This window comes from Cyanistes caeruleus, chromosome 10, assembly GCF_971803275.1.
Source record: "Cyanistes caeruleus chromosome 10, bCyaCae1.hap1.1, whole genome shotgun sequence".
Taxonomy (NCBI): Eukaryota; Metazoa; Chordata; class Aves; order Passeriformes; family Paridae; genus Cyanistes; species Cyanistes caeruleus.
Genome location: NC_141710.1, coordinates 3,907,435 through 3,930,166, shown reverse-complemented (window position 1 = coordinate 3,930,166; position 22,732 = coordinate 3,907,435). Strand labels below are relative to the sequence as shown.

Below are 22,732 nucleotides of genomic sequence, written 5' to 3'. Positions count from 1 at the left end.
TTTATAACAGCCCCACTCGCACAGCAGGAAAGCTCCTAGGACAGAGATCCAGGTACAGGGAGAACCCACCCTTCTCCCCAGCCTGCTGCTCCCTCCTTTGGAAGGGAGATGTTTGCTTCAAGGCTGAGCGAACAGCTTTGAGTTCCTGGCTTTGAGCACTGCTTCATGCACCGGCACGAAGGGCTGCATGACCCACGCAGGAAAGGGATGAGCAGTAACAGAGCAGCGGGGATTGGGAAGGAGCAGTGCAGCCGTTTGTTGCGAGGGGCCGAGTGGAGCTGCCGGCTGCTGCAAGGAGCCGGGGCCGCAAAGCGCTGTTGCCACCTGCTGGCACCGACACAGAGCAAAACCAGGTTGGCTTCCAAAAGCTCTTATCTGCCCCAGAGACATCAGTGTCCCCTGACAGCTACACCAGCCCACATTTGAACCCCTCTGTCTCTTGTGCTCCTGAGCCAGCTTTAGAAATTTCAGAAGGAATTGCCATGCTAACCCCACATGACAATCACCCTTATGAAAGACTTACCCTAAGCTGACTAATTGCTGTTCCTGTGTGTATATTCAGAGTTGGCACATTAATTAAGATGCAATTTTTTTGGTAAGACTTCTGCCTTTTGGCTTCATGTCGACAGTGGCTGAATTAATGACTGTTCATGTGACAATAGGTGTCTGTGAGGCACCACAGACAAATGATCATTAAGTAACATACACAGGAAGTCAGACAGTTCACCCCTTGGTCCTTGCTACAGTGGAACCAGAGCAGAACGTCATCCTCCTTCCTTTCCTGCTTCACATGCAGCTTTGATTTCTCTGTTCACAGATCTCCTAAGTAAAGGTGTCATGCTGGAATAAGGTTATGAGACAAGGCGGTCTGATTTTGTGGGGCTAGAAGGCTGTTCCTGCAGGTATCAACTCAAAGCTACAGCAACCCATGGATCCTACAGGCAAGAGCTCTGTGAGGTACAGTTGTTTTAAATACAAAACCAGAATTTCATTGCAGGATTTCATACTCTATCTATTTGATGTTTTCATTCAAGTACCTCAAAGTGCTGGTTGATTTGATCAGGGGCAAGGAAACAGAAGGAAGGGAGATACATGGGGAAGGCAATGCAGGAGGGAAGAGGAATGTGGGGGAGCTGCTGGCTGCTGCCCAGATCCGTGTGTTCATGCAGAGACACTTCCCAGGGCTGCTCCTCTTGCTACATCTCACCTGTGCTTCAGAGCAGCACCAGCTCACCATTACACGCAGCAGGTTGTGATAAAGGCGTTGTGTGTCAGCGCCAGGGAAAGGCTGTGCGTGGTTTGTTCAATTCAGGGAAGAAATGCAGGACCGGCTGCCTGGCAAGAGGCTGAGAAAATGGTTTTGGTTTTTTTTCTTCCTTTGAAAAACGTGAGTCAGCCACTGACATTACAGCACGTGAAGGAAAACCCAAGCCCGCAGATGCGGCGCTGAGAACGAGGCCATGAGGGAGCTTCAGTCTCCTCGCCTCTCCTCCTCCCGCTCTGCCGGCTCCCCCGAGGGCCTGGCGTCCAGCGGTGAGGGCACCGGCAGGCCCCGGCGGGGCGGAGACAGCCCCTCACCCTGCAGTGGCCAGGAGAAGAGCTGAGGGCGGGCCTGCCTGGCTTCACGCGGAGAGCTCCCGGGCACAGCCCCGTAAGGGCTGGCGAGAGGACAGCTCCGTGAGGCTGGGCTGGGAGGACAAAAGCGACTGTCCCACCACCTCCTCCCCGGCGGTCGTGGAGCCGCGCTGGGCCGGGCAGCGCCCGCGCCTCAGGACTCCCCGCCCCAGCCGCCCCCGGGCTCCCGCCCCGCCCTACGGTTCCGCCCCGCCTCTGCGCGCGCGGCATTCTGGGTATCGCAGTCCAGGAAGTAGGTTCCACTGCCGGGTGGCTCATCGTGAAAACTACATCTCCCAGCGTTCCTGGCGGTGCGGCCTCCCCCACCGCCGCGCCTTGTTGTTGCGCCCGGCCCGGCGCTCCCCCTGCGCCTCGCCTGGTGTCCCGGGGCAGCCCGGAGCGGCGGCGGCTCCGTGCGCCAGGGCCCGGTATGGCGCTCCGGACGGCGGCGCAGCGCTGCCCGTAGGTGCGGTGGCTCTCAGGGCCGGGCGAGCCTGCGTGGACCGGGCGGGGCGGCGATGCGCCACGGAGGGACTCTGAGGGTGCCGGGCGGGGCGGGGGGGGGCGCGCTGAGTTGCCCATGATGGCGAGGGGAAGGCGGGAGGGGCGAGATCTCTGAGGTGTGAGGTGGGAGTAGGTGTCCGTGACGGGAATGGGAGTAGAGGGCAGCTGTGGGGCCGCACCACGACGAAGGATGCTGGGGACGGGGGCCCTGGGGAGGGCTGGGCCGAGGGGGCCGGGCTGGGTTGGGGCTCAGCTGTTGCTGGGGTGGAGGGAAGGGCCGCTGAGGAGAACAGAGCTGGGGAGCAGCGGAGAGGGAGCGGCCGGGGTGGTGCAGGGCTGGGGTTCCCTGGAGAGGAAGGTGTGTGCTGAGCATCTGAGCTTTGCTAGTGGCTGTACCGGGGACAGTGGGAGCGGAGGAGTGCTCTCAGAGAGAGGATTGCTGAGGAGGAGCAGGAGAAAAGGAGTGTCTGAGGACGATGCTGTGGGCTGTGCTGGGGAAGATGCTGGGAGTGGTGGTGAGGCAATAGAATTGTGGGGTTAGCTATAATACCGGGGAGCATGCTGAGGTGATGGTAGGGAAAATGGAGCCTGGGACTTGGTCAGTGTATAACATTAGAATGAAGTTCCTTGACACACCTGGAAGGCATTTCTTTAAAGAATTGAGAAATGTGCTGTGCAAGGAGGGCCTAGCATACTTAAAACGTGTTGGCAGGTTCAAGGAGCACTTAAGATCAAGGCCATCTTCAGGGGAATGAGCCAGCTTCCAAGAACCTCACTTGAGAGCTATGTGTTCTTGCTTATCACAGTTGACCAGTGGCGAAATCACTTTCCGCTGTGCTGCAACATCCTAATCCTCCCTGATTCTGCAAAAAAAAACATCCTATAGGCATGGCTCACCTGAGAGAATTTGCTAGCCAGGTAAGTGGTGATTAAAAATTTGTTTTAAAACTCTCTTCAAGGGTTTGCATAATGGTGTTTGTTCTTGATACAAGGATTTCAAACAAATAACCAGAAAATCACTTTTTGCCACTCTTTATCTCTCTTGCACAGGTCTCAGCTTACTCCTGTTAGCTGACTGACCTATGTCTCCGTGCCTGGCGTTGGGCTTATAGTGTTGTGTTGCCATCCAAACAGAAAGTGAATTCTTCACCCACTGTGAATCCTTTCTCTAGGATTAACTGTATTCTTTTTAGGGAGTCAGGAGTTGTTGGCTTTTTGAGTATTTTTGGAAGGGAAGGTCTAAAAATGGGAACAGAAAAACTGTGTATACTGGCTCTGCCAGGCACATCTTCCTAAAGTGTTCATGGCATTAATCTCAAAAAAATGGTGCTTGTAGCCTTGCTGCATAATAGGCAGTGATATTTGATACCTGGTCATAACTCTTGCAAGAGATCTCAGCCTCCATGGATGCGTTTAAATGCTGCTGTTGTGATGACATTTTCATAAGAGGAGAGTGGAAGGATGATGCCAGGATTTGTGACTAAAAGCTAAACCACTTTAATAGTATTGGCTTGCATCTTCTTCCCTCTGAATTCGGTTGTGCGGTGTGTTTGATTATTGACAGATAGTGTTCAATACTGAACATAGGTCTTCTTAAACCTTTGTTTTGTGAGTTTTGGGGCATTATTCTGTTCTGCTCCTAAGTATAGAATTACTAAAAGCTTCAGTGGTTTGAGCTAATGCTTTCTTTGAACCTTTACTGATTTAAAATTGATTTGCAATGCACCTTAGTTGCATGCTGTCTTTCACATCAGCTGTTTCCCCAAAATGTGTATGGAATTAAATGTACATATAATGCCTGGCTGAGTCACTGTACAGGGAGAGAAAGGGAAGGATGCTGTCTGCTTGGGGCTGAGAACTGAGTTCTGTAGCTGCAGAGGAGGTTGCTCTGAAGCTTTTTTTGTACACAGCATTCCCTCATGAAGCTTATCAGCATTCTAGTGGTTTCAGCTCTGAATTTGTTATGGAAATGTTAGGCATTCTCAAACCCTGTCATCCCCTGACTCTCTTGTCTGGTCTTGGAATAGGAAACCAATCTGTGTTGTCCATTCCTCCAGTCTTTCCAGGAGTCCTTGGTGGAACCTCATCATCTGTGTAACTGAGGCTTACTGGGAGAGAAGTAGGAACTGACCTGAAGTTTTCTTCACTGGGATTTAGGGAGCAGTGGAAGGTGCTGTGAAAATCAAGGGACTAAGAATTGCATTGGGATGTCAGAGGCTTGACTTGTTTTTAATTCTCAGTTCTGGTACTGATAAGCAGAGTTACCTTAGGCCACTGCCCAGGCTGCTCTGCCTCTGTGCTTCCATTTCCCTGCCTCAGCTGGTTGTCTCTTCTCTTTCCTTGGCTCCCTTGTGCTGTGAACAGACAGCACTGCAGGGCTTTGGTCTTGGTCTGAAGCTCTGTCTGCCAGGTGATGTATTTGTGTTAGTTACTATGTTTAAAGGTCTGATCTGAGCTCTGTTTCTAGATTTGCTGTTCCTGATGTGACCTTGGAGAAGCCATTTAGGTTTTTTTGGCTAAGTAATGCTTCGCCTCCTGAAGCAAAAGATACTGTCTGTGAAGAGAGCTGGGAGTCTGAAAAACACGTGTGTTTCAAAGTGTTGAACACAAATTTCCTTCTTTTCTGTACTCTAGAAATTCAAAACTATCCCAGGTTTTGGCAGTTGCAGAGAGCTGTTCACAGATTTCCTATAGACAGGGAAGCTTTCAGGTGGTTCCAGATACAAAGCTGGTTTCACCAAAGAGACTGTTGATAACCCAGTGGTGACTGTTCAGCATGCTGGGTGGGAAGTTGGGGAGCAGAGGAGGCAATTAGGGAAAGAGAAGAGCAGAAGAGTTCTATTAAAACCAACTTCCTTCTTCCACTGTGTTTGGCAGAGCAAAACTATGTTTGTTTGATTGGAAAATGCTCCAGTCAGAAATAACACTAAATATAGCTGTAGTTCCACATAAACCTTTTGAACACATTCTGTGTCAGATTCAGCTCATAAAGTATGGTGGCCTTGGCAATGTTCTCCCATAGACCTCTCCCTTATAGAACAGTGATTCCAATTCCAGCCTGCCCCACATTAAGGACTTCTCATTTCCAAAAGAGTTTAAGCACCCCTCAGTGTTTTATGCAACAACTGCAGGCATGATTCTTGCTCTTGAATATTTTGAGAGTAAGATCCAGCTGGACACGGCCCAGAGAGAAGATCTTCAGCTAGTTCAAGTGGTGTTTGCTTCTGTTCCCAATATGCAGCTTATCTTTCCAGGCAGTAGTTTTGAAATGAGAGCAGATACTTACCCTTCTTCTCTGGTACTTATGCACATCTTCTCAAAGACTGTGGATATCATGTCTCCACAGCTGGAGGTGGCAGAGCTGCCAAAACCATTCTTTCCCCATGAAGCAGCTGGTATTACTGTCAGGCTTGTCTCATAACGCGCTGTGATTCCTAATTGCTGATGGCTGCAGTGAATTGGTCCATTTTGAAACATGGTATCATCAGTCAGGATGGCAAACACTCCCACACCTGTCAGGACAGAGCATCCTTCTTTCCTGTGCTGTGAGATTGGATCCCGGAGGGCAGAAGTGAAGCACATTAGTAGGAAATTGTCATCATCCTTCTCATACTTACTCCCGGCACTTACAGCTGAGACGGGGCATTGTGTGCTCTCCTTCCAAAGCCTGCCCAGGCCTGCCTGAGCCATCTCCAGTGCCTGGCTGACTGCTCTCAGTGCTTTTTGTATCAGAACTGCTATGTAACAAGCATTCAGTCGAGCAAAAAGTTACAAGGTAGTGACCATCCCATAATGACTTTACATACAGTAGTAGAACAAGGAGCAGCCGCTCCTGACCTGGGGCTCCATTTTTCAGCTCTGATGGGTTCTGTGAATGGGAAAGAGAAATAGGAGGAACTCAAGCTGGTGAGCAGTTGCAAAGGTGACAGGTCCTAATAAGCTGCTTTGGGTTATCTGTGCTAATTTAAGCAGGTATAAAGCATTTCATCTGGATTCTGTTGCTTCCTTCTAATGAAGTTTTTGAGATGTTTGTGGCAGTGCAATTTTCAGAAGATGGATTTCCAGCCAGAGTGGTTCTCTAACAAGATGACTGGTACTGAGATAATTCATATTTAGGAGTGGGAGGGATGGTGCTTGTTACACCTCTTGTCATGTTACTTTGCAAGTACAGGTGTATTGGGGAAGGGGAGAGTCAGGCTCATGGAGTGCATCCTTCTCTCTCCTGACAGAGCAGTGTAGTTCCATAGTTCTCCATTCTTGGTGGAACTGCATTTGTTCTGCTCTCTGATAAGTGCTGAGGCTTTTATGCCCACAGATCTGAACATTTTTGTTTGTCAGCACAGGTCACCATATGGTGTTTCAAAATGGATTTTTTTTTTAATGTACAAGGGCTTTTGAACCATGTCCTGTAGACAGGTCATCTTAGTTTGTTGTGGAAATTCAGAGTTCCTGAAAATGCCACCTGGCAATTTCTTCTGTGGTGTCCACAATGGTAGTTCACAAGGTGTTCTCTTGAGCAGATATTGACCTGCTTGAATTTGGGATGGGCTTGTTTCCTCCTCCCTGTTTACAGAAAGGGAAGAAATTAATCAGCAAACTATGCTCCTCCAGCAGTGTCCAGAGACTGTAACTGTGGCTGGAATGACTCTGTACCCCTTGGCCCAGTGCTGGCTCCCTGGGTTCTTTCTGTTGCTGGGTCTGATTTCTGTCGTTTTGGCCAGTGCCTCAAGGGATGTTCATCCTCAGGTCCTCCATAGAGTCAGACTCTTGCCCTGTCACCTGTAAGCTCTAAAGCATTTCCAGGTCAGGACTGGGAAGGTTAATCCAGTACCTGCAAACGAAGTGTCCTAATGTTTCCACTCTAATGGGGGTGGGCCTGTCTCATCTGCCCATCAATTACATTGTTTTCCTGAGCCCCTCGGGCAAAATTTCTGTCTGCTTGTCAGGAAGCTTTGTCTCCTTGACCGAACCTACCTGAACTTCTTTGTTCTACTGAAAACAGGATAAACCAACATCCAAGTCTGGAAGCTTGTTTACAAAGCTGTCCATGATTACAGAGCCTGCCACATAAAGTGGTGGTTTGCTCAAAAGCTGCCTGCCATAGCTGGTGCCCTTATGTTTGATGTCTTGAGCTAGAGAAATCAATCCTGATTCTCTTATGTGCCATACCAAGCTGAAGGGGGAGCAGTTACTTCCACCTTGCTGTTTCTTACCTCATGGAAAAGTTACATGGGAGGGGAGGAATGTTTTCTTGAAGGTTTGCTTCCCTGCAGTATTCACCTGGGTAGTGTTTCTTTCCTGAGCTGAGCAGGTGCTTCTAGGAGATGATCCTCTTTCTCTCCTTTCTCTCTGATGTGTGGGAGTAGCTGATATGTTGATAGGCATTTTTAGGGTGCAGTAGGTCACTGTAATGTCTGGGTCACTTTCTTGCTCCTTCTTCCAAGTCAGTCAAGAGGTAGAAACTGCTCCTGGTCTGGAGTGAGCCTGTACTAGTCAGACTGTTCTCCCTACCTGCAGTCATCAATCTCATGTTGTCCCCTAATATTTCTCAAGCTCAAATCCTCTTCCCCTCACCACCCTCTCTCCAGTCTCTGCTATGTATCTCCAATTCTTTTTATCTATGAATATCCCTTCTAGTCTGTTTCAGTTCATTTGTTCAAAGTACAGGCTGTTTGGATGTTGCTATGGATGCAAAAGGATATTTGGTTGTCCTTCTGTATCTTGGACTGGAGTTTGTGTGGAAATCCTGTTGGGTGAGCTGCCTGTAAAGCTCACCTGGGCCTGGCTTAGAGCAATGCACAGAAGGCAAACAACCTGTGATGACAGGCTGGTTTAATCATTAAGCAACACCTTAGGCTACTCAACAATGGCCTGCTGCTAGAACCTGGTGTGAGATTGAAAAATGCAGCTTTCATGTTCTCTGATAAAATCTGCCAACTCAAGGCCCTTGTGAGAGAGCACTCTCACTGGGTGATGTGTTGGAGGTGAGACTGAGAAGTTCTGGTTGTGGAAAATTCCTTCTAATGGCTTGGCTGCTTCCTAAGGTCAGGCCATATTTTCCAGGGTTTTATTTTTTTTTCAAACTATTAAGAAAAAAAAAAACAAAACAGGAAAACTAATTATGAAGAGCATTTTAGTAGCATGAAGGACCTCCTGGTTGCAGGTGGACTGAATTAAGTAGCATGAGAAAGTGACTGTGATTTATTCCCTTTCTTACCCATACTCACCTTAATAAAAAATTAACTGTGCAGCTGCTGTTAAAAAGTCAGTATTTCTCTGTTAATAACTGGAGATGCTATTTGCCTTTGCATCTGGGTCTACCAGCCAGAGAAGAGGCAGGAAAAAAAAGAAAAGCAGGTCAGGTAGATGGATGTGTCCTTTCTGCTCTCCTGCCTCCTCCTTGCTGCTGACCTTCCAAAAGATGTGAGGCTCCATCTGCAAATGTCTGAGGAGAGCTGGGCTGGGTGCTGCCTGGAAATCAGGCTGCAGCAGAGAAGACAGTAAATGTGAATTCATATAACTGTAATATTTCATCCTCCAGACAAGTAGGAAAGGGTGAAGATCTTTCTAATCACTTCAGTCTTTGACTGCAGGAAGGCTAACTAGGGAAACATTTTTATGGCCTCTTTCTTGTGCCCATTTTCTCATGCAGATCTCCAAGAGAAAGCTGGTTTTGGTACCCCTTGCTGGTTTGTATTGAAGTGTGAACAGATGCTTGCTCATGGAGCTGCTTTGGTGCCAGTTGGTGCCTGCAGTTGAGCAGCCCTGTCCCACATGGAGCTGACACTTTCCATAGCAATATTTGCTGACCTTCTCATGCTGGGCTTCCCTCCTTTTCTTCCCCCGCTGTGGTCTGCAGGGTTGGAAAGCCTGTGGAAAAGGTTTCTTTAGTTCTAATCTTGAATATATTCTGTGCTAAGTTTCTAAGACTGTTTAGGATACATGAGTTTCAGGTGAATTTATCAATGTAGTAGTTGCACAGATATGAAAATGAGCTGTATGAGTATGTGTGGTGCTCTGCAGCCCAGGAACTTAATGGAATTTTCCCATCTCTGCCTCATGGTTTAGCACTCCAGGGTGGATCCTGAGGAGCTGTTCACCAAGCTGGAGCGGATCGGCAAAGGATCGTTCGGTGAAGTGTATAAAGGGATCGACAACCGCACCAAGGAAGTGGTTGCTATCAAGATCATTGATCTGGAGGAGGCTGAGGATGAGATTGAGGACATTCAGCAGGAGATCACAGTGCTCAGCCAGTGTGATAGTCCCTACATTACCCGGTACTATGGCTCCTATTTGAAGGTAGGACAAACCGTGGTGGTACCTTGCCAGTAGTTTGGGAATGGGGAGGGCTCATCAGTGGATGGTGGCACATGGCACTACAAAGTGATGTGTGAGTGGCAGCATGGCAGCAGGAACAGTGGTGTCTCTGCCCACTGCATTGATGTGCACTTAATAGCAGACTGGGCTTTAAGGCACTTGCTCAGCACATGGAGATGAAGTGCCCTATACTTTGTGGTACCAGGAAAGGGCACTTCATTGGAGAGCAAATTATTTGTTGAAGACTGAACTTTCCCTGGTCTGACAATTCTGGAAGGGAAGTTGATGGAGTACTTTTCTAGAATAGCACAGTCTTAAGGCAGTACCACTGAGGGATATGTGCCTCTGAAAAAAAGAGGAAGTTGAAACTACTTCATCAGAAGTGATGAAAAAAATACGAACTGAGTCTGTGGAGGAGTACTAGTACTGCTTCCATTGAGAACAGGTTTAGGAATCCCTAATGAAAGTAGTGTTGAGCAGAAGTGGCCTATGCATGCTGGTTGCTGGTGATGAATGTAGCAGTGGGACTGCAGCAAACAACTCCTGAGCTCTTTGGATCCTGAATATTCCTCTCTTATTTTTCAAAGGCCATAATGCATTTTCTCAGCCTTCTGCTGTAGTTTCATGGACCTGCTGCTTATCTTCTGTTGGGACCCTGTGAGCCTCAGCATGGACTCTCTTCTCTGAGGAGTAAGAGTGTCTTGCCAATTGTACTCTACAAGCTGGCAGCCCTTCTAATGAGATCAAAAGCTGCAGTGTTCCCCTGCCATTGCCAAGAAGGACTTAGGCTGGATGAGCTGTTGGAGGGATGTTAAAGGGGTCCAACCTGGGAATAAGCTTACCTGTGGGCTGGAAAGCCTGGTGCCTGTAGGGGCACTTGTCCAGGTAAAACTGCAGACTGAGAGCTAGAAATGTGCTGGAGGCAGGTCCACCCCTGTAATTGCTGTGTCAGCAGAAAAGAGGGAGCTTGGGGCTCCTTCCTTAAGCCTTTGAGAGCTGCAGTGTGCAGCATCTCTTGGATTGTGTACAGGAGTACTCTTGTGTCTTGCTGCCTCATGAGTGTTTCACTTTTCTGTCTGCTTTTATTACCATCTTTGCTCTTGATTTGTGTTTTTGCTTGCAGGGCACTAAGCTGTGGATAATCATGGAGTACCTGGGAGGAGGTTCAGCCCTGGATTTGGTAAGTGGCAAGTTTTGGACTATGAAAAATACTGGCTGAAGACTTGGTCTGTGAAATGCTCATAAGCCAGACACTCACTTGGCACACACCATCATTTTGGCAGCCCTGTGCCCGAGGGGTAAGCAGGACAGACATGTTGGTTATGCTTATCCCAGGACAGAGGGAATGTTTTTATGGAGCTCAGCTGTCCCAGCACTGTTGTCCAGCATGCTGTTCTGGCTCTATGATGGAAAGAGCCAATGAACTGAAAAGTGAGCACAGGCAGTTGTTTTTGAGCATTGCAAATCTGGACTTCACCTCATCAGTCATGGTATTGCTCAGTGCTCGCATAGCTCAGTAAAGACATGGTCTGTGATTAAGTTACCCCAGATTTTGAGAGAATACAAATGCAGAATTTACCCACAGGCAAAGGTCTGCTGCACTGTATTCTGTCACAGCATTTTTCCCTTCTCTTTAGGACAATAATGCCCATTTTTCCAGAGAGGTAACTAATGATGTAGGGAAAACATCAGAAACATCACTGAGCTTGCAGTGACTTGGAGGAAGGTGTAGTGGTGGGCTGTCATCAGCAGAAGTTTTCTGAGTGTCAGAACCTCAGTTATTGCACTGAGAAGGCAGGACTTCGTTAGAGGAGAACTGATGGAAGGGAGAAGAGCTTTGATGCACTACTCCACAGCCTGAGTATTGATTTCTCAGAGGCTGAAATTTAGTACTTGCATGCCAGCAGAGAGACCTGAACAAGAGAAACTGTTAAAATGTTCTCTTGGCCAATGTATTTCCAGGCCAAAGGGAGAGATAAACTTCTGTTGGTTTGGGAAGCCTTTAACAGACTGATAGACTAGCAGAAAATCCCCCAAAGTTTTTCCATTGAATGCTGCCAGCTGCATTCTGCTTGTAGCACATGCATCAGGTGTGCAAGAAGGTGCTTCCTGCTGAGTATGACCTGCTTGGCCAAGGTTTCCAAGTAACCAGCTGAGAGCCTGGAAAATCCAAGGCATCAGTCACCCTCTTTTAAGTCATCTTTCTGCCTTTTATCAGCTGAAGCCAGGACCGCTGGAGGAGACTTACATAGCTACTATCCTGAGAGAAATCCTAAAGGGTTTGGATTATTTACATTCAGAGAGGAAGATCCACAGAGACATCAAAGGTAAGATTGGCGAACTCAGCTCCGTTTCTTGTAAGGGATGTTAGTAACATAATACTCAGAGATATTATATTCACTGTAATCTCAAGGTTTCAAAGACTGTTTCTCAGTGCTGCTTTTCTAGTTGGGTTGCTGTTTCCTGAATCTGATGCTTGTCACTGTATCACAATTCATGCTTTTCATGTCTGTATGGTTTAGAGTAACAGTCAGGATTTGTAGCTGTCCTCTGGCACTTGGAGTTTGGACAGTCAGGGAGCTAAAGCAAAGGAGTCAATGAAAGGCATGCTCAGATATTAGCTGACTTGTGTCTGGACATTTGCTTTGCTACTAGACTCCAAGGGTGTGTGTCCTGGTTATTGTGGTTGTAGCTCACAGAAGTGAGCTGTCCTCATGCAGGGTTCACAGTCCTAGAAAATTAGGGCAGCTTGTGTCAGCTTATCGTGTTGGTGTTTTTTATAGTCACTGGCCACGTGTATTGTAGAGAGTGCTGGCATCTGCCTCTCAAAGAGCAATGTCCCAGCAAGCCCAGAGCATCAAAGTACTGCAGGAGGATGGGAGGACAGTGTTGTGGAGCTGGGCCAGTGCCGGGTGCTCAGTACTCCAACCCACTGCAGGAGGGGGTGTGAGCAGGCAGGGCTACCAGAAACCTCATGAAGATTGGGAGAAAAGATTTCATTGTGTATGTAAGACTGCACAATTCTAGCATTGCAAGGTGTGTAGGGGTGTTGGCTGCCAGTGGTGGGGAAATGCTGAAAGCTGTTAGGTAGGGTCTCAGAAGGAACAGTCCTGTGGAAAACCTCCATTCCCAGACTTTCACAAAGTTACAGTCTTAGGAGTGAGTGAGAACTAGTACAAGAGTGGAACTTGAGCTCTTTAGAAGGAACTGCTATTTCACCTGTGCTGAATGCTACTCTGGGAAAAAAACACCAAGAGTATTAGAGACTGTGTTACCCGTCCTTCTTTGTGTGGCCAGGAATCACATCTAATTGATGGTGTGGCCATTCCCATCTATTTCCTGCATTACCTAGTGGAGTTCAAAGCATGAGAATGAGTCTGAAGCTGGAAATCCAGGCTGAGAGTTATCACTGGGTTTAAGGAGAGTGCCATAGGAGGGGTCTTCTCAGTATTCAGTTCTGTGTGGGTTGGAGGTGATTCAGAGGCCAGCAGATTTAATTGCTTATCTGTGTGTACAGCTGCCAACGTGCTGCTCTCAGAACAAGGGGATGTGAAACTGGCTGACTTTGGGGTGGCTGGACAGTTGACAGACACCCAAATCAAGAGAAACACCTTTGTGGGGACTCCATTCTGGATGGCACCAGAGGTCATCAAACAGTCTGCTTATGACTTCAAGGTAAGCTGGGAGCAGGAGGCTTGCTGCTTGGGGCTACTGTACATGAGGTGGTGCTAGGACAGAAAGAGGGATTGGAAGTGCTGTTAACTGCAGGAATTATTCTTTTCTGTTATGATGCAGAGTCTGCTGGAGAAGTCTGTGTATCAGACATGAAATGCCTCATTTGATTTATGTGATTAGCTGTCCTAAAACTGTGTTTTCATGCTGTAGAATTGCTCCTTGCTGTTCTGTGTTCTTCTTCTCTTTTCCAGGCAGACATCTGGTCCCTTGGGATTACAGCCATTGAACTAGCAAAGGGAGAGCCTCCAAATTCTGACTTGCATCCTATGAGGGTTCTCTTCTTGATCCCCAAAAACAACCCCCCAACACTTGAGGGTCACCACAGCAAGCCCTTCAAGGAGTTTGTGGAAGCCTGCCTCAATAAAGATCCTAGATTTGTGAGTATTGCTGCCTACCTGTGAATTTGGGTAAAAATCAGCAGAGGTCAAAAATTCCTTCAACAGGAAGGTTCCAGAATCCTGGAGAGAGCGAACTGCTGAACTTACAGGATGGACACGTGAGCCTGGCAGGACTTCCTCATGAGGGGATGTGGAGGGGCGAGCGCTGATCACTTTTCTCTGATGACCAGCAATGGGACCTAAGGGAATGGCATGAAGCTGTGGCAGGGGAGGTTTAGGTTGGGTATTAGGAAAAGGCTTTTCCCCCAGAGGGTGGTCAGGCACTGGAACAAGTTCCTAAGGGCAGTGGTCATGGCCCCAAGGCTGCCAGGAGTTCAAGGAGTATTTGGATAACGTTCTCAGGCACTTTGTTGGGGATTGGTAGGTTTTGGGGGCTGTCCTATGCAGGGTCAGGAGTTGGATTTGTGCATCCCTTCCAGCTCAGGATATTCTGTGATTCCAGTTGAAGTCAGTGAGTTGCCTGTGTGAGATGGTTGGATGTGACATGCTTTTCCTTATCTGCTCCAGAGGCCGACAGCTAAAGAATTGCTAAAGCACAAGTTCATCACACGCTACACCAAGAAAACCTCATTCCTAATGGAGCTGATCGATCGATTCAAACGCTGGAAGTCAGAGGGCCATGGAGAAGATTCCAGCTCCGGTGATTCCGATATGTACGTACGTGTTTTACATGGAGGGATGTCCCTGCTTGCCCCAGGGTAACCTACTGCAAACAGCTCATGTCCTTTCCCCACCTGAGATCTTACCTTTGAGCTTTTGTTTGTGCAAGTGAGTGCTGCCTGAAGAGCCAAGCTGTTACCTCCTGTTCAGTGGGACTCAGTTCTCTGTTCTAGTCTTAACCTGTGGGAGCCTCTTTGCTGAGTGTAAGGAATCAGAGTACTGACACAAAACATTTAGTCTGTGTGTCACCAGTAGAACAGGGCTCTTGTTGCCTGTATTTTATGCATCTTTCATTAACTACAAGAGCTCCAGGCTGTGTTGGTGTGTATGTGTACTCAGGGGTAAATCTTTGCACTGCCATGCAGGACAGTCAAGTTATGGGCCTTGGGTGTGGAAAGGGCACTTCATGGGCAGAATAGTGTCACAGAGCTGCTCTTTACCTGTAGTGGCAGCGACTCAAGTGACCAAGGACTTAGGGAGATTGGCTTGTAACATCTAAGACTGGCCCCTCACATTGTGAACTTGGGTTGTCTTGAAATTCTCCTAAATTTAACTAGCACTGGAAACTTCTTTAAGCTGGCTGGATCAGAGAGGTGAATGTGGTGATTTGGAAACATGATTAGTACTTAGCTCAGATCTCTTTGATGCTGTATATGTGCTGTAGAGACTAGGGTGGTTTCTGTTCAGAACTTTTTCTGGAATAGGGAAAAGCCTGAAGGCCTGCAGCAATATAGCTGTCAGGTGGGGAGAACTTGTGATTCTGGGAAAGTATGGGCAAACCCCCAGTGTATGGAGCTGGGGCTTTGTCTTGACTTTCCACTTTTCATTTGCAGTGATGGAGATGCAGAGGATGGAGATCAGGGTCCAATCTGGACATTCCCACCAACCATTCGCCCCAATTCCTTGAGCAAGCTGCACAAAGGAATGGCTCTTCATGGTTCCCAGAAGGTCTGTGTGCTCTCTGGTCTTTCTGAAGTGGACTGAACTAACGTGAGCTTTGAGTGTCTTGGGGAAGCCACCAGGCACTCGTCTTCTGTCTGAAATTTACTTCAGTCTGGCACCAAGGCCTGGTGCTCCAGAGCTGCCTCTTCCACGTCATCAGGGTACTGTGACTCGTGGTTTTACCCAAGATCTGGTGATGGGATTGCCATGGAGGTGCTGTGAATTCACCAAAGGCTTCATGTGCCCTGGGAGCTTGTGCCTGTGCTTGTAACTTCTTTCCTTGTTTTCCAGCCTACTGAGCCCATCAAGCGGCAACCACGGTCACAGTGTCTCTCCACACTTGTTCACCCAGTTTTTGGGGAGGTGAGTAGAACCTTCTTGGTGTCTCTGCTGACTGGAGATGAAGAGATACCTGACACAGATAAGTAAATGTGAAGGATTTGGAGAAGGGAGGTGTGGTGAGGTGTCTAGTAGGGTTAAGGGACTCTGAAGCATTTGTACCAGTTCAGAAGGCTAGGCCATATATGGGGAAAGTAAGTTTGTCCCTGGTGTGTCCTCCTGAAAACATTTGTGGTTGGAAGAAAGGCTGGTATTCTGGTGTTATCTTTCTGGTATTCTGTGTTCTGGTGAGGATCTGATAGAGAGGTATCTGTCTCTTACCTGTATCTTAGGCTTGCTGATGCCAGCTCCAGACTCTGATGTCTGTGGCTGAAGTGCAGCTCCTGATAGAGCAGGTAGGTACTTGAGCTGACCTGTCATTGTGCATGTCCACAGCAGAGTCACTGAGGGGAAGGTAGGTGGGTTAGGGCAGGAATTGCCTTTGCTGGTTACTAGGCCATGTCTTGATCTGTACAGACTGCTATTGGTAGAATGCCAAGACCAAGATATTCCCTGCCACCTAGCTTCTGGAAGGCAGGCAGAGAATATGTGTTTAGAAACACATTTAATTCCCCTGCCTTGTGGTCTGGATGGGGATGTGGTATTGAAGTAAGAGCTGCCATTAACAATAGGATGGTGTCTGTATCAGCAGAGGTGACAGCTCACCTTTCCAGCTGGGTGCTGATGTCAGAGAAGAGGAGGATAATCATAAGGGGGCTGCTGGCTATGAGCTCTGGTTGCTCTTTCCAGCAGAAGGATAGGAAAGGAGGTTATGCTTTAGAAGAAATCAATTAGATGCTGCATGTCAGGGTTCTATTCTTGAGATGCTGGTGACAGACACCCTTTCTGTGGTCCTGAGGAGTTATTCTTCTGGATCCTGATGGCATGGCCCAGCAGAGAGCTGTGCTATTCCAGGGACAGTTTCCAGACTTAAGTCTCTTTTCTCAGGTCTACTGCTACGTGGAGTATGTGGAAAGAGGGTTTGCTGCACAGCAGGAAGCAGAGGTCATGCTGACAAGCAGGCTCTTGGGACCACTCTGCTTTGGAAATTGAGAGGTTATCTAACTGGCCTCTTCTGTGCTCCATGGGGCTTGACTTTCTGAGGCCAGTGACCAGGCTCTTGTAGGCACAGAGCTATGAGATGAAACCACATTAAAACCATGTTGGTCTGTGATGCAGTTTGTTTGTGCAGCACAATCACTGATGCCTGGGTCTCTGTTCAGTTTAGAGGCCTCCAGTGCTTAGGGCTGTGACTATAAATGCATTTTTGTGCTTTTCCTTGCTCATCTTACTGCACCAATTCCAGGGAGGAAGTGGCTTCTCAGACATTCATTTCATTTCTGCTAGTTTGACTCCATTGCCCCAGTTTCTTGATCCCCTTTTCCTTTGATTAGACTTTTGCTGGCTCTGCAGATCTCACTGAATGAAATTGGGAGTAGAAAGGGTTCTGGGCAGTCTCTGAAATAACCTGACTTTAGTGTGCAGTAGAGGGGGCTTGAAAGACTTCTTCAGGTTGGAAATCTGCTTTGCTGCTGATTGAATGTATTATTCTTTGCTATTGGTGGAAAAGTAGGACTGAAAACTTTGTCCTCCTCACTATTGTATGATTGCATCTTAAACCAGCTAGGCTTGATCCCCCCTTTCTCTAAAGGGGCTGAAGCTGGGCTTTGTGAATGGAAGTCTGACTGAGATGTTCTTTGTTATCTTTTTTCATCTACCATCCCTGCATGTGTGTTATTGGATGTTCATACTGAAAATGGCCCACGAGGAGTCATTAGCAAGTGTGGACAGCTGCAAATCTGGAAACATGGTGGAGCAGGGAGGTAAAATGACATTCAGGCCTGGTAAGGTTGAGCTCAGTGCAGTGCTCTAATTCCTGCAAGCCTCCAGAGAGCTCTTCTGCAGTGGGAAGAGGCAGCCCAGCACACACTGCTCCCATCACAGGCTGCTGGGCAAGCTGAAGGTCAGGGGCTTGGCATCAAAGGCTGATGATAAACTGACATCTTACCTTCAGGATAGACCCTGTGCTTATTCTGAGGTGAAGCAGCCTTTGGTAGGTACACATTAAATCCTTGGCTTTAGCATCACAACTATTTTTGGCCTAAGAAATCTATATCCTTGATGTGTAACTGAGTTGCCCTCCATGACTGTGCCACTTCTGACTGAGCAGAGTTGTGCATGGATTGTTCCCACAGCTTTGTGGTAGGGAAAGGGTGCCCCACTGAGGAGACAGTGGCCCTTTTTGGCTGGGAACTGTTTGTTCCCACCAGGGGACTTAGTGCACAGGAATGACTGCATCTGGGGATTAGCATTCACATTGTTCTGCTTTCCAAGAAAAGGTAAGCTCCAACAACAGGAAGGGCTGATCCTACAATTGGGGATGATGTAAAGCCCTTTAATCAGCAGGGCCTAATGAGAGCTTAATTGAACTGGACAGTGGTAAACTGGCAGATGTTGCTTGTTCAACAGGATGCTTGATTGTTGTTAGCTCCTTGTGTGATGGGGAAGGGGCTGTCATATCAGCCCCTTGTGGGAGGAACTGCTGCTGGGGCTGGAAATGTAGGATTTCCAACAAGGGACTCTTTCAGGCTCAGCACCTGTCAGGCATTCCTTCTCAACAGAGCTGTAGCTATTTCAACTTTATTTCCAGCTGGAAACATGTGCAAGTAGAGGCCAAGTCAGAGTGCACTGACCATGAGAGATGCAAACTGAGGCAGGTGCTGTGTGTGCAGGTCTTGGTGTGTGGACTTTCTTCCCCTGCCTCCCCTGGGTAAAGCTCTCTTAGAGAGGAGTGTTGGAGGCCAAGAAGCTCAGGATCTCTGGTGTGGCAGTTGTCTGCTTTCCCAGTCACTAGAAGCAACCCAAGTCTTTTTTTGTGGTTATTAAAAGTGGTGGTGACTAACTCCTGGCGTTGGATATATTCTGCCCAACCTGCCTGTGAGCCTGTGTGTGTCTGGGTGCTGGGCTGTCATTAGCAGCAAAGGTGATTGTACTGCTTCAGACACACCTGGAGTTCTTTGTGCTGTTGCTACTGATGAGTTTTCAGGGCTGTGGGTCCATTTCTTATTACGTTTAGTTTTAGAGTACATCCGGTAGGTAAGGGCTTCAATTGCCATTAGTACCTGGAGGCAGATTTGAACCCCAGACATTGGACTTCAACTTTCCTGACCTACAAATGAGCTCTTTATTTAAGTGGAATGTATGTGTCCTCCTACACCCTGGTGGAGTCATAATAAGAGGGAAAGGGCTTTAATGTCAGTGCTGCATTTATTGACCAGTGCTTTGTGCAACAAAATGACCTAGTGCCTTGTTTCTGGGTTGCAGCTCAAAGATAAGCACAAGCAGACTGGAGGCAACGTGGGAGCCATGGAGGAGCTGGAGAATGCCTTTAGCTTGGCCGAGGAGTCCTGCCCAGGCATCTCTGATAAACTGATAGCACACATGGTGGAGCGGGTCCAAAGGTGAGTGAGTGTCCTGAGTGTGAGCTGGGGCAGAGCCAGCACTGAACCATGTGTCTCTTGTGCTCCACTGCTGTGCAAAGGTCAGGGCTGAGCAGTCAAGAGAGACAAAAGTGAATATTGATGGCACATGAGTTCCTATGACACTTCTTTTAATTGCTTTCATTTAATGGAAACAGTTCTTTTGCCTCAGAAGTCTTTCCTTACACTGGGTAGGTTTCTGTAGTGTAGATGTATGTTGTAGGGCACAGAAAGATGTTGCTGTTCACCTTAATTGTTGTGACTGCAGTTCAGGGCCTGGCACTTGGCCTTGGTGAGCCTCACACCATTTGTCTTGGGGCAGCCTGTCCAGATGCCTCTGCAGAGCCTTCATGCCCACCCAACTTGGTGTCACCTGTGAATGTGCTTAAGGGGGGCCTCCATCTCCTTGTACAGATAATGGATAGAGATATTAAACTGGACTAGTCCCAAAACTGAGCCCTGGGGAACCCTCATAGTGATTGGTCCCAGCTGGATGTAACTTCATTCCCCACCGCTCTCTGGACTCAGCCAATCCAGCCAGTTTTTAAGCCAGCAAAATGTGTACCTGTCCAAGCCATGGGCTGCAGCCTCTCCAGGAGAATGCTGTCTGAAATAGTGAATCACATGCAGAGCCTTCCCCTCTGTCACTAATTCAGGTCACCTGGTCACAGTAGATCAGATTGTGGTCATGCAGGACCCACCTTTCCTAAACCCTGAGTCTGGCTCTGTGACCCCCTGGTTGGCCTCTACATTCTGCTGTAAAGGAAAGAAGAGCTGTAGATATTAAGGACCAAAAATAATGGCCACCCTAGAGGGCTTCTCTTTCTATGTCATTAGAGTTTCCAAGCAAATATGTGTGGGACTGAGTAGAACCCTCACCTAATAATCACTTAATGCCAGGAGGAAAAAACTCATTCTTCTGGCTGACCCATAGAGGTCACAGAAGGTGTCCTGTGATACCTGTAAAACCTGAGCCTCTGACTGAGCAGGAGGATGTGTGTGGGTGACTGCAGACAGGTAGTTGTTTCAGCATCATTCACTTCTGTCAGCCCAGAAATTACACTGCTGGACAGGGCAGAAGCACAAGGTACTTGGTTTGGGAGGAGGAGGGGCTTGCAAAACCTCAAAGATGTGGTTGCTTTCTTACCATAAAACACTACTGCTGAAAACTTATTAGGTCAAAACTGAATCTTGAAAGCCTGAAGAAGTGTCAAACCATTCCAAGTGAGAGTTTCAACCAGCCAGTGCTGACCAGTTCTGCCTTGTTAATTCTTCCTTGCAGGTTTTCACACAGTCGGAACCACCTGACCTCTGCCCGCTGACACTCACATTCCCTGCTGTTGTTGTCAGGGGGGAAGGATTTTTTCCAGCTTCATAAGAACTACATCTCTAATCCAGACCACCATCTGCCGTTGGATGTGACATTGTGATGGACCCCAGGACATTTCAGAGCCTTCATGTTACCGTGTTTCCATGATAACCCAGGGTGGCGTTTGCAATGCAAGTACAATTTAGACCTTTTGCAGAACCCGAGATGGGTGGTCTAATTGTTTTTACAATGTAATCAATGCAGTTTTTAATTGTTTTCCTACAATGGATGTGTCCATTTTGGCTTGGTTTGATTCGCAGCTTGTTTCTGGTAAATGCCTGGCTGCTGGAAAAAGGGAGATTCTCTTCCACTGATATATGTTTCACAGGCAAGTCTGATGGGTTTAGTCTCCTGCCCTTCGTAAAGAAGTGTTTGTGAGCAGTCATGTGTGAGTGCAGGGATGTTGGGAAGCTCTCCAGGCATGTAGGGCCTCTGGGAGAGTGAGACCAGCTCTCCAGATGTTCTGGAGGATCACTTCAAGCCCTTCACACACAAGTAACAGTGCTTTCCAGTGCTGCAGCAACTGAGCTGATACACAGTTGCTCTTTCCCAGCCTGTCATTCCATAGGATGATGGGTTTTGCTGATTGTTCTTTTTTTGGCTCTGGGATATCATTTTGTATTAGGCCTTAGTTCATCTACTTCAAGCAACAGCAGAACTTGCCTTGGGTCTCCAGGGAGCAGAAGGCAAAGTGTGTGTGTTTGCTGTGGGAGCTGGTGGAGTTCCTGTCCTTGGCGCTCCTGGCAGCTGAAGCAGTTCCACAGGCAGGCTGGGCAGTGCTGGTCTGAGCTGTGCAGGCCCACATGGGGCAGAAGGGCTAAAAAGGGGAGTGAGGGGAACACAAGAGCTGCAGACATCAGCAGGGCTTTGGCTCACAAGGCAGAGGGGCACTACATAGCAGTTTTTGATGCAAGAACCTGTGCTCTACAGGAAGACAAAAACTGGCTGGCTCACAGCAGTGTTGTAGGGCTGGGGATTCCCAAAAGGTGCTCTAGGCCCCCCTCTCCTTCTCAATCTTCCCTTTCTGGCTCCTCTTTCAGCCTGGGATCCAGACTTGCTGCAGCCAGGGCTCTGCTCCAGTTAACAAGCTGGAGTGCTGTTTGGTAGCAGAGAAAGTAAAGCATCTTCTGCTATGTTGGCTGCTTAAGGTATTCCAGAAGAGCTGTCCCCAGGAGCTTGGTTTTCTGTATCATGCTAGTTTATAAAGCAAATCTTTAATTCAGGTAAGCACACGGATATTAAATCTACATTTTAAAGGTCTAGAAAAACAAGATTTAGGAAAATAACCCCTGATAGCTGGTTGCTTAGAGAGCTGCTCTCTAACTGAAAAGAGATTCCCATGAAGTCAGCAAGAACTCAGTATCCAGATCTTTCTGTCTGGCTGTTTGTATGTGGATGATATGGCTCACCCCAGAGCCACTGAGAACAAAGGCTGGAGCTGTTGCAGTGGTTTCCACACAGCTGTTCAGCACTTTTTTTAATGACAGGCCACTTGGTTAGAAACAAGGCTTGATTTTTGGTACTTAAATTCAGACCTGCAGATTTTAAGTGCTGGGCTGCAAGTAGTTCAGGGGGGACCATAGGTTCCCTGATCCTGGTGTATGGTGTTTCACTATGCTTTATTTATCCTGATGGATAAATGCAGGCTCAGCAACACTATGAACTTGTACAGTAGAGAAGAGGTGCTGCTGTTGGCTCTCTGATGCAGAGCAGTGTTCTGTGGTGAGAGCCAGCTCAGAGCTTGCAGTTAGGAGGAACAGAACAAGCCCACTTTTCCCTCAGGAGGAGAAGTTCATGTATAGACAAGATGCATGGAGAGGGTGAAGGCAGAGGCTGTAGGCCAGCACAAGGGCCCCTGCTGCTTTTAAAGTTGCTGTTCACAGCAGTAGCAAACCCTGTTGATGAGGTACCTGTGTCGTTACTCGCATGCTCTGCCGTGTAACGAGTAAACTTTTAAAAAGGAAACAATCCCCACACCCTTTGTCCAATATTCAAAGCAACAATGGGTTTCGTTTTCAAAAACATTGAAAGGGATCTGCCACTTTCAATAAAGTAACAAAACAAATGAGGCTGGTGTAACTGTGTTATTAGGGGAAAAGGATTGGTTCCAGCTGCTTACCAATCAGGCACTAACCCTGCCTAGCAGAGGCCTTGGCTCCTGGCACAGCAGCCCTTGTCCACTGGCACAGCCATGGTGTGAGCACTGCCAGGCACAGGAGGCCTGGAGCCCCTGCCTGCTGCTGCTTCAGTAGAGCTAAAGCTGGGGTGGGTGTTAAGGACTTCACTGGTGTAACAGAATCACTTCTCTGAGCAGGGAGGAGAAGGGAGCCATCACC

At 48.0% G+C, this 22,732-nt stretch overlaps 2 protein-coding genes across 8 annotated transcripts in view; one reads left to right on the top strand and one right to left on the bottom strand.

Moving 5' to 3' along the window:
• BOK (BCL2 family apoptosis regulator BOK) overlaps nt 1-1,848 on the bottom strand; it is a 52,561-nt gene extending 50,713 nt beyond the window's left edge. The window contains exon 1 of one of the 4 annotated variants that reach the window (XR_015274361.1): nt 524-1,795. The gene's annotated coding sequence lies outside the window, so the exon portion shown is untranslated. Of the gene's footprint in view, nt 1-523 lie in introns of all 4 variants that reach the window. The other 3 variants (XM_023933489.2, XM_086843514.1, XM_086843515.1) reach the window with 3 other exon arrangements.
• STK25 (serine/threonine kinase 25) lies at nt 1,758-22,461 on the top strand. Of its 4 annotated transcripts, none has more exons than XM_086843510.1 (12): nt 1,758-2,076; nt 2,925-3,036; nt 9,187-9,417; nt 10,559-10,615; nt 11,654-11,762; nt 12,953-13,110; nt 13,362-13,547; nt 14,076-14,221; nt 15,062-15,176; nt 15,462-15,533; nt 18,873-19,009; nt 20,310-22,461. In XM_086843510.1, exons 2-12 carry the CDS (start codon nt 3,007-3,009, stop codon nt 20,347-20,349), a joined length of 1,281 nt encoding a protein of 426 aa, XP_086699636.1. In that variant the 5' UTR covers nt 1,758-2,076; nt 2,925-3,006; the 3' UTR covers nt 20,350-22,461. The 4 variants fall into 4 exon arrangements, with proteins under 4 accessions (XP_086699636.1, XP_086699635.1, XP_086699638.1 ...); XM_086843509.1 differs by having other exon boundaries at nt 1,758-2,080; XM_086843512.1 differs by lacking the exon at nt 1,758-2,076 and adding an exon at nt 2,159-2,234.
• The last annotated feature ends 271 nt before the right edge of the window (nt 22,462-22,732 follow it).